This window comes from Notolabrus celidotus, chromosome 14 (genome assembly GCF_009762535.1).
Source record: "Notolabrus celidotus isolate fNotCel1 chromosome 14, fNotCel1.pri, whole genome shotgun sequence".
Classification (NCBI taxonomy): Eukaryota; Metazoa; Chordata; class Actinopteri; order Labriformes; family Labridae; genus Notolabrus; species Notolabrus celidotus.
Window position 1 is genome coordinate 15,562,958 of NC_048285.1, and position 10,836 is coordinate 15,573,793.

The window sequence follows — 10,836 nt, forward strand, 5'->3', positions numbered from 1 at the left end:
ATAATTGAAATAAATTAATTAATAAATGCAATTTTAACCAGAGAAAGAAGGGAATGACAGAACCATTGTGTGGCAAGAGCTAGCATATAATCTACTAAAACCAAAACATGGGTGATAAAATAATAGCTCATATTTTATTGTGCATTACTGTGTCAGATTTCTTGTAAAGATGGTCTTCTACATTTAGGACAAAAAGCTGATACAAATTAAAATAAAAGTTCCCTTGTGCTCATTAAAGGCACTATGATGAGTTTTTAACTGGCTGAGAAACAGACTGAAACTGATACTGATGCCTCTTTATGACCCTTAAAAGCAAACAAGACCATCTACAACAACACTGATACCTTCTCTGTTGTCATTTTAATGTCTAAAACTGCTCTGAGGGGGTAGGTGTCAGAACAGATGATTGACATCTTGCTTTAGAAACACCCTTTTTTGGCTGTTTTCATTGCAAATAATCACATTGTGAGATAAGTCTAAACGTTAAAAGACAACAGGATGAGGTTATTGTCTGAAGAAATTATTTTGCATGTACAGGACAAGAGATAAGAGGTATCACTTTGTCCACAAGGGGGCGCCAGAATCAATACAAGCTAAAAGTTCCTCACAGCAGCTTTAAAGTAATTCTAAAAACTGAATATTTATTCTAAACCAGGGGTGTCAAACATGCAGCCCGCAGCCCAAAACCGGCCTGCCAGAGGTTCCAATCCTGCCTGCGGAACAACTTTACAAAGTGAAAATATTACAGAGAAGACATTAACTGCAGTTTTTCAATACAAGTAACTACTATTTCAAATTTGTCCTATGGGGGTCGCATAAAATCATAGTGCTGAACAGCACTTTTTTTTCTGGGACTTTTTTACTCAAAGCGAGAAAATAGATGACTTGCTGTTTGCATAATCCAGTTGAGATTCATTAAGACTTTTTAGAGCACTTTAAGATGATCCACTAACTACTAACACCAGCACTACACCCCTGCATACAACACTGTCCAGCAAGCAAATTGTTCATGCTGGAGCTGAGGGGTCCAAACTAGTCAACTTTGTTCATTATTATAATCTATCTGTTCTTTGGCAGTAAAAATTACACTCTGTGTCAGGTGAATGGGTAACCTGTGTGTTTGCTGTGTTCGCAGCAGGTTTCAGGGCTTAAAGAGTAAAATATTCGGCCCATTATGAAACTCATCATGGCAAAAAATACAATAACTGTTTTTGTAGAAAGATAGTTCATTAAATGTGAACATATTCAGATGTACTTGTACTTTTTTGTACTAAAACAAAGGGAAAACATTTAGAGTTGTCGTTGTTTATAGGTTATTATGTTGTGGTTTTGCTGGTCCGGCCCACTTCAGATCAACTTGGTCTGTGTGTGGCCTCTGACCTGAATGAGTTTGACGCCCCTGTTCTAAACTATGCTGCAGAGGCTGCGTTCAACGTTGTGCAACAGTATTCCTACCTCTCCTGTGTGACACACCTGAACAATGTTGCCAGGCAACCAGCAGTTTAGTGCGCGAGCGGGCGGTCTCTGTCCTGCAGATGCAGCAGTGGGCTCACACGCTCACTCCGGTCAGTGCCCGACTCTGAAGCCAACCGAACCGAACAGCACGGTAAACTTTCTCCTGGTGAACATTTAGTGGACCTAGTGGGCTCCATGGGTAACAACAACAGCTTCTCAGGGCCTAACCGAGCCATTTACAAAGTGTTAATAAAAAAGGCCAGGAGAATTTATCACAAGACAACTGGGACATGTCAGAAAGGTAAGACAAAACCAGCAGCCATGTTCTGTTACTGTGTGTTGGTGCCAGTTCATTATATTAACAGACTAAAATGTATGCCAGCTGACGTTAAAGGTAAGTGTAATTTATAACCCTTAAACATGTTCACTACTTTACATGAGCCCACATATTTTTCCATATTTGTTATATTCAATAATATGCATGTAGTATTATTTTAGCGCCAGTGTCCCCTGTTAACGGCGACTTCAATAGGCTCACCTGCTCAGGTGTCTGCTGCTGCCATGGCAACGGGTACTAATCTGCATTGTCAGGCCTAGTTCAGGTAACTCAAACCACTCGGCCGGTGGTCAGAGTTTTAGCACTCAGCAGGGCTTACATTACGAAACAGACAGCTCAGAGTCAGGGACCAACTTTGAAAATGTTGTCTCTATACCTTTTCTGACCCACCTCTTTTTAAAAAAATCTTGTATCAGCTCTTCAGGTGTGAACACTCTCAGTGGCAGTTTCCCCAAATCACACTCCTCCCAGTGCTCTGAACTCAGGGTTACACACACACCCCTCTCTGTGGACCAGAGTCCTGATTCTGGACTTGTATCTACACCTGTGAGTACAGCACACACACACACACGCACACTCACATCTTCATACCTGTCCCCTGTTCCCCCTCTTTCCCTCTATTGAAGCATATACAGTATGTACCAAAATTTAAATGAAAAAGCAAATTTGAAAATGAAATTGCATTAACAGAAATGCTTTTTAGTTTTTTAAATATGAGTGCATTGTTTGACTCATAAATGAAATTAATATTCAATTATCCTATTTGCATTTAAATTTTCATCTTCAACAATGCTAATTATGTTACACAATAAAAACTAAAAAGAAAATGACATTTTCTTTTTCATTTTCCAAAAATGCCCCTCTAAATTAATCAATCAATCATCAATCAGACTTTATTTATAAAGCGCTTTTCATACAATGATATTGTAACACAAAGTGCTGAACATAAAAACAACTTCAAAATAGAATAAATTAAGAAAAAGATCCCACCCCCAGCCCTGACCCCAAACCCTGACCCCAAACCCACCCCACAATCCTAAGGTTAAGAACACAATATGCAACAATGGTAATAAAAACAATAAAATTAAATAAATAAATAAAAAGAAGTTGCTGAATGAACTGAGGAAACGCTCTCATGATATCTTAATGAAGAAACACCAGACGTAAAATAAGATGTTAAAACTCAACTGTAAAATACATTTCTAAGATAATAAAAGACTAAAATATTAAACCATTAAAAGAACATAAGATGGTAGACTTAAAATGAATAAATAAGTAAATAAATGAATAAAGTAGAATAAAAGTGACTACATTTGAAATAGATAATAAATGAATGAATAAATAAATAGAACTATTAAGAATGCAAATAAAACTTAGTGTCAAAATCAAATTAAAAAGAAAATTCGGAAATTAAAATGCATTCACAGAAATGCTTTTTACATTTTCAGAATGATTACTCATTTTTTTAATCAAAATTAAAATGAAAAAGCAATCCTCCCTTTTTCATTTTAACTTTCATGTTCACACTTGCACATTTTGTAAGACAATTGAAATGTAAACGGAAAGGACATTGCTTTTCGTTTTCAAATACGCTCCACTAAATCTGTCACAATATTCAAACCAACTTGAAAATGAAATCGCACTGTGCAGGTCGTAGAACAATGACGTCAGACTTCACCTCGCAGACCGTTTCTACCAACGCATCCATTACGGGAAGCTGGTGGTGTGCTCTTTAACGCTGGTGCTATCTGTCTGACAACCAGGTCCACAGAAGAAGAGTCTGTTGTGGCGCTCTGCATGGTCCTTTCCTCAGCTCACTAAACCTTCAGCGAGCATGGCGTTCTTTGGCAGGGGAGGCACAGTCAGTCTCCACCCTGTCAGCTTCCAATCCATCTATTTCTGCCCTTCTTCTTCCTCTTCTTGGTATCAGAGCTCCAGCCTGTCCTCTGCATTGCGTTCTCTGTTTTTCCCTGAGGCCACTGGCTCCTCGCCTAGCGCTGTACTGAACGACTGTACACCCACTTTAATATTTGAATTAAGAAGACAGAAGATAAAATTGTGTTCAAACTCATTTTCCAGAGGTTCTATAAAATATATAACATGCTCATGATTCTGTGTAATGCTAGATCTCATAAAATAACAAGAAACAATCCTAGTTTTATTTGTGTGTTTTTGTGATGTCTCCATGGTGCCTGTCTCTGTTTCAGAACTGGCTCAATGCATCTTCTTGTTGGAGTTTAAATACATTATTTAAAAGACGAGCTGTTTTATGAGTGTCCAGTCAAAGAGGAGCAGTGGTCAAGTTGAGCGGGGTCACTCCTACAATGTGTCTAGAGTAACAGAGGGAGGTGTAAGGTTACAAAGGCAAAGTGAGGGTGAATGAGATGAGAATAAGGGGGTTGAAAAGGTTATGTAGGGAGAGGCATTGAGTTAGGTACTACAACTTACCAGAACAAGACAGACAGCTAAAAAGGACAGGGAACAGACATTTATAATGTTTCATTGCGTGCTACATTAGCTGTTTTGTGAATAAACCATGAAGTCTCCAAAATATCCATCTGCAGGAGGGATGTGCTGGAACAAAAGGAGCACACACACAAATGAGAATATTTGAATGTTTAACATGACAGGCAATGAGTAGATTCACTCGCTTTGTTTATTTTATTCATCGCAGATATATCAGTGTGATGTGGTGACTGAAAAACTGTTCATACAAAGGAGAGAAAATAAGGAAGAGTGTTTGAAAAGCTGTTGATAAAACAGGAAGAGTTCTTGTTGACCGTTACCCGATTGGATGAGGTTTGCTTTCACCTTGTTAGCTCATGTAGCTGTGATGGTTAATGGCCCTAAAAATGGCCCATTGGTTCTTGGCTACATACTTACTTCACACTGAGGGAATAGAGTTTATATTGTACTAATGTGAAGCTACGCTAGATTAAGTTTAAGTAGGCCTCCTTTTTTTCTTCCAAGCCATCCTTACCAGACCTCTCTTTCTGTTCACCACAATGAAATGTACCTTGTGTGTGGTGAGTTTCAGAGATCACTGAATGAGTGCATTATGCGCTAAGTTGAAAAATACCTCGTAACAGAGATCACTTTTGATGCCTTTTATTTCAAACATTTAAATCATTTTTTTAGCCTACAAATAAATGCAAAAAAAATCTCTCCCAGTACATAATTAAGTAATTAATTAATAAAATTAATAATTGTATAATTCATATTTTGTGTATATTTATATAATTCTATATAATATAATATATAATTTTAGAAATGTGTGTATACATATACTGTATATATAATTCTATAAAATATATGACTTAAAATGTATGTATAATTATATTCAATACATAATTGTAAATGTAAATGTAATATATAGAATTACATATAATATATAATTCTATGTAATATATAATTTAAATAGTAAGTATATATAATAACATATGATATATCATTTTAAAGGTAAATATATATATATATAATTATATAAAATATATAATTTCAAATGTATTGTTACGGCTTATGTTATGTGTTAAAAGCTGGTTTGTGGTTTATATGGATTCATGTGTTGGATTAATGTGTTGGATTATTTTTAGCCACACAGGGCTGGGGCGTAACAGTATATATAATTTTATAAGATATAAAATGCATATATATACAATTATATATAATTTTAAATGTCCAAAAGATGACATCAGGATGGCTAGATCAAGTGCTTATATAGCTGATAAAGAAAAACAACATGTGGAATTACATTTGAAAGTAGTGTCAAATATATATATAAATATATATAAATATATATATATATTATTACTATTTTTTTAAACTACTTTTTATTTAATAGTTTTCAGTTCATAAAGCAGATTGAAAATACTCATACATACACACAAAAAAAGACAAAACAAAGACGTAAGCGCATATCAGCATTAGCATGGATGAGTCTGCTTATAATATGTATAAGACTACCTTCTGTAAATAAACTACTTTAAACTACTTTCAAATTTAATTCCACATGTTGTTTCTGTTTATCAGCTATATAAGCACTTGATCTAGCCATCCTGATGTCATCTTTTTGATTTTTGAACGTTCTTATATCATATATCCATATGTGTTTTAAAACTTGAGCCCTTTATTTTCATAACTAGGATATCTTAGGAGAAATAAACATTTTAGAGTGGAACATCAGGGGATAGATCGACGTTAACCAAGAGGTGAAGTCCAGCCAATGCACCCACCTTTGACTCACCCTGAATAAAACAAATTTCAAACTTTAACATGTGCTTCACTGACTGACAAATGCTCATCACTAGAAATATAAGTGGTATAGACCCAACCTTTTTTGTACCAGTCTGGAAATGTGTGGTGTTCTAGCATTCCATCATTTCCCAGTTTTCCTCTGGGGTCAGAAATGTATCATGCATTTTTGCCACTGATTAGCCCAACAAGCTTTTCTGATATTCATCCCTCTTTTTCTGTCAGCTTCCATCCAGTCGTTACCGGTTTGTGTCATGGCATCGCCTGGAGCAGTGTGATGTCACAGGTGACCAGCTGACGTGCCCGAGGGTCAGAGAAGGTCAGGATCACTACGATTCAACTACACTGTAACCTTTGCATTTTGTGAAACAGCTATGCAGGCACAGTTACTTTGTCATCCCTGATACAGAAGCAAGGATGATGTCATGAATAAATGTATGGTAGAAAAGAAAGAGATGCTCTTTTCTTTGCAGTTTTCTTACTGCTGCACTGTGCACATTATGCTTTAATTTCATGTGAATACTGTTCTAAAGTTTGAGTTTTTGACATTGTCTTCAAAAAGGGCCAACAGAGGAAGAGCTGTTTGAAAGAGAGGGGGGTAACTTATGTTTGGAGCGAGGGAGGAAAAGAAGAGAGGAGGAAGGACAAAGATGGGAGGAGAGGCTTCAGGAAAATTGGGAAAACTGTCTGGTAAGTCAGCAAGAATTGTGCTGATGTAATGTTTAGCATGAAGACAGTTGACACAGGATCGAGGAGAGAAAGAGAGAGATAGAGATGAAGACCCTGATAAGTCTCCCGCTTGTCTCCTTCCAGGAGTTGAACCTGTCCTATCAGAACTTGGGTGACCCCTTTCAGCAGGAGAACTTCCTACGAATCCTCCGACGGTCGATCCGTGTGGAGAAGCTACAACTGGTTGACAACTCTCTTACCAACCTGAGTTCTGTGCGTCTGCCAAGGTATGAACCACACTTCCCAGACTGCATTGCAACTGACCCAACTGTAGAGCAACAAGCATAAATGAAACCTTTTCTGCAAATTGATGTGTACTTTTCTTTCTTTCATGCTTTCTTCATCATGAGTAATCCGTTATAGGGAGACCATGACCACAAAACTATGTTTCCTCTGGCCAGGTGTAGAATGCTAAACCTGCAGCGTAACCGCCTGGTTTGTCTGCGCCAGCTGCCAAAGCTCCCGGCCATTGAGCACCTTTGTCTCTCTGAGAATGCCATCAGCTCCTTGGGGGGACTGGGTACTCTGGGGAACAGCCCTCTCCGCTCCCTTAACCTCATCCACAACCCAGTGACCTTCACTCAGGACTACCGTGCACGGTGAGGACAGGAGGAAAGTGCACCCAAGCAGAGAGAGAAATGGTAAATAGGTTGACATAAGGTCAATTTAACCCTCTTTCTCTGCTGTCCTGTCTTTGCAGAGTTTTCCAATGTTTGCCAAAGCTGGAGATCCTGGATGGAATCCCCAAACTGCCTGAAGACTGTCTGCCTACCCGACTACATTTCCCAGAAACCAGCTGGATGTGCAACATTTTGTGACAATCCTACGTGGTTACCTGTGCAAATGGGTGTTACCCCAAATCTCCTCCTACACTTGAAGTTATGACAAGACTGAAGCAAAATTGATGTTGTAACAATCCTGTTTATTATTAATGTCTTCTCAATAGAGGTTTTTTCACATGAACATACTTTGATACTAAATAATAATAGTTAATATAAAGTGTAGCTGTTTTTTTATTTCATTTTCTAATCATATATACAATAATAATAATAAAGCTTTGATCAAGGATCAGTTTTCTACATGGCTCATTTCAACAGGCCTCACATCTCCAAGGACTCAGTCACACACTCCTTTGTTTGCGACAGACTGCACCAAACATTCATTCAGTTTGAGACTTATTTTAAAAACAGCTGTCATAATGTGCAGCGATCACATTTACAGTTACAAAAATGACAAGAATGTGTTTCTGACACTTCAATCAATTTCAAGTTTACGTCTCATATCTGAGACAAGAAACATGACTTCCGCTTTGAGGCTTATCAAACATTTAGCGTCCAGCCTCCCGGGGATAATGGCCTCTTGTGTCCTCTGACTGACTGGGTAATGACCCATGAGCAGCAGGTCACATATACACAAACAAACGCACACAAAGAGGATTTTTTTTCAGTTAAAAAGGACTTAATGGGGGCGCTGGTGGTCTAGCGGTCTAAGCGCCCCACGTATAGAGGCTACAGTCCTCATCCCAGAGGTTGCCGATTTGACTCACGGCCGGTCGACCATTCACTGCATGTTTTCCCCCACCCTCCACTCCCCACATTTCCTGTCTCTCTTCAGCTGTCCTATCCGATAAAGGCATAAAACCCCCAAATCATAACTTAAAAAAAAAGGACTTAATGTCAGGACTTGACACCTTCTGAAAGTACAGTACCCTTGCTTCAGTGAAGTGCTTTAGATAAAAAGAACACAGCACAGGCTGCCCTGCTGTCATACATTAAATAATGCTGCAGGGGTTACGCACGTTGCCCCCATCCTGTCTAAGCCTGAGGTGATTTATTCATACACTGCAGCAACGCAATCTCTAATAGAGGTTTCATTTTCAACCTTGCACCTGAAACATAAACACACTTTGTTATCTGATACTGCAGAACACAAGTATGAATACTGAACACATCTCAAGTAGGAACTGGCGCACACACAAACAGCACTTGCCTTCTTTTCTTTACGCTCACAGTAACATGAAGAGACTCTGATATCTAACAAGCACACAGCTAGGCACGAACTACCAGTTACATGCCTCATTGGGGTTCGTTTAAGTGTGGTTGATTGTTTGTGCAGTTGCGTGATACGTGTGTTGGAGACGGAGGAAGTACTGCAGCTGATGAATGAGAGATTCTGCAGAGAGACTATAATGAGCTTGCTGGATTCTTGTGTGCTGCAAACCAGATCCAGGTCAAGACGAAAAGGAAGTGATGCTTTCAAGATGCTGTCAATTATCGTTGCAGCTCATTTTGGTGCTGTGACTTCTTCCAATGTGCCAGTTGTAAAAATAGGAGAGGATTTTAAGTGGATTTTCCAAAAAAAACGTGGGAGGAAAAGAGATGTATTTCATAGCTTGGAGTCTCTGCTTTCAAGTAAATGGTGCACTGATGTTAAGTGGGAGATTTGGTGGCAGTCGTGTGGGCATGCATCTCAAGATAGACTCCAGCTCCGGGCGTCACATGTTACCATTATTCATGCCGGATAATTCACCCATGAAATGGTGACGGAGTGAGTGCATGAATATGTGGAATGAGAAGGAGTTTTCACCCCTTCCATTGCTTGTCACTGTGTGTGTGTGTACATGTGTGTCTCCCTGTGGCCTGCTATTAGCACAGTAATGAGACACCTGTTGCTCATGTACTCCTCCAGCATCCCACAATCCCTCTGGGGAGATCAACAATCTCACAGCAGTAGGGTGGGATGATGACAGGAAGACAGAGGAAGGAGGGGGGGGGATAAAGGCACAGCGCGAGGTAGAGAGAGAGAGACAGTGATGACAGGAAGTGGAAGAAGCTCAGAAATAGAGACTGGGAGGAGGAGGAGGAGGAGGAGGAGGAGGGACTATTTGATTGAGACTGTGTGCTTGGGACAAATGTTGTTCATTAGGGGTAATTGCCTTTCTCAGTCGAACACCTCCTTTTCATTTTCATTTCATTCTGGTTTGTCTGTTCATTTCCCATGTGAGCAGGTTAAGGCACAATCTTCTCACCTCTCTAATCTCAACCAGGGAATAACAGAGCCAGCAGGATTTGTATTCTGGAGTAATCCTGGCCGACAGTGAGCACATCATTAACTGACAAGAGCCTGAGATTTGTTGACTCAATAATTAATGTGTTTGGTTTTTCCCATCATGCTTGACACATATGTATAGTCATTTTAGCAATGTTAAATTGAACCGGACAAATATTTGTATTTTTTATTTGACCTTTATTCAAACAGGTAAGTCATTGAGAACAAATTCTTATTTACAGTGACGACCTGCCAAAATGCACATCCTTTTGAGGGTTAAAGGGTCAGGGATAACAGTGATGACAAAAACAAACACAAGGTTAAAAAAACTTCAAAGTTAAACATGACAGGACAGAACAGAGCAAATAGGGAACAGCAACAGCAGGAGTCCAGAATTAAAAGCAGGTACAGGTGTGTTTAAGAGTGTCCATGAGAGAATTCCTGAAGGCTGATTTTGAGATGTAGTTGACCAGTTTTCAAGTTTTCTCTAAATTGTTCCAGTCTGTGGGCAAAGCAGACTGAAATGATATATTTGCACATATATTTTTATTGGGAGCCAGTGTAGAGAAGCTAACACTGGAGAAATGTGCTCTCTCTTCCTAGTATAGTCAATACTTGAGCTGTGGCGTTTTGAACTAGCTGAAGAGTCTTTAGAGACTTATTGGGGCAGCCTGACAGAGGGAGTTACAGTAATCTAACCTGGAGGTAACAAATACATGGACTAGTTTTTCTGCGTCGCTCTGAGATAGGATGTGTCTAATTTTAGAAATATTGCGCAAGTGAAAATAGGCTGACCTTGAGATTTGCTGAATTTGGGAGTTGAAGGATAAATCTTGATCAAATAGGACTCCTAGATTCCTAGCAGAGGTGCTGGATGCCAGACTAATGCCGTCTAAGGTACTTATATTATTAGAAAAAGTCTCTCTGAGGTGTTTGGGGCCAATAACAATCACTTCAGTTTTTTCTGAGTTTAGCAGTACAACAGGTCCAGAAGGAGGAAGGAAATGCATATGTTG

The 10,836-nt window shown here is 39.0% G+C and overlaps 1 protein-coding gene across 1 annotated transcript; it reads left to right on the forward strand.

The window, feature by feature from the left end:
• Positions 1 to 1,438: 1,438 nt before the first annotated feature.
• On the forward strand, positions 1,439 to 7,763 carry LOC117825416. The gene is made up of 7 exons (XM_034701248.1): positions 1,439 to 1,756; positions 2,209 to 2,338; positions 6,269 to 6,362; positions 6,606 to 6,733; positions 6,857 to 6,999; positions 7,174 to 7,371; positions 7,473 to 7,763. The coding sequence occupies exons 1-7, from the start codon at positions 1,746 to 1,748 to the stop codon at positions 7,588 to 7,590; spliced, it is 822 nt and encodes a 273-aa protein (XP_034557139.1). The 5' UTR covers positions 1,439 to 1,745; the 3' UTR covers positions 7,591 to 7,763.
• Positions 7,764 to 10,836: the final 3,073 nt, after the last annotated feature.

Bases quoted from the DNA above. Each gene is read 5' to 3' on its own strand.
- LOC117825416 (XM_034701248.1), top strand. The intron at 6,734-6,856 runs GTAAGTCAGCAA...GTCTCCTTCCAG, and splicing joins AAAATTGGGAAAACTGTCTG to GAGTTGAACCTGTCCTATCA. The intron at 7,372-7,472 runs GTGAGGACAGGA...CTGTCTTTGCAG, and splicing joins ACTCAGGACTACCGTGCACG to AGTTTTCCAATGTTTGCCAA.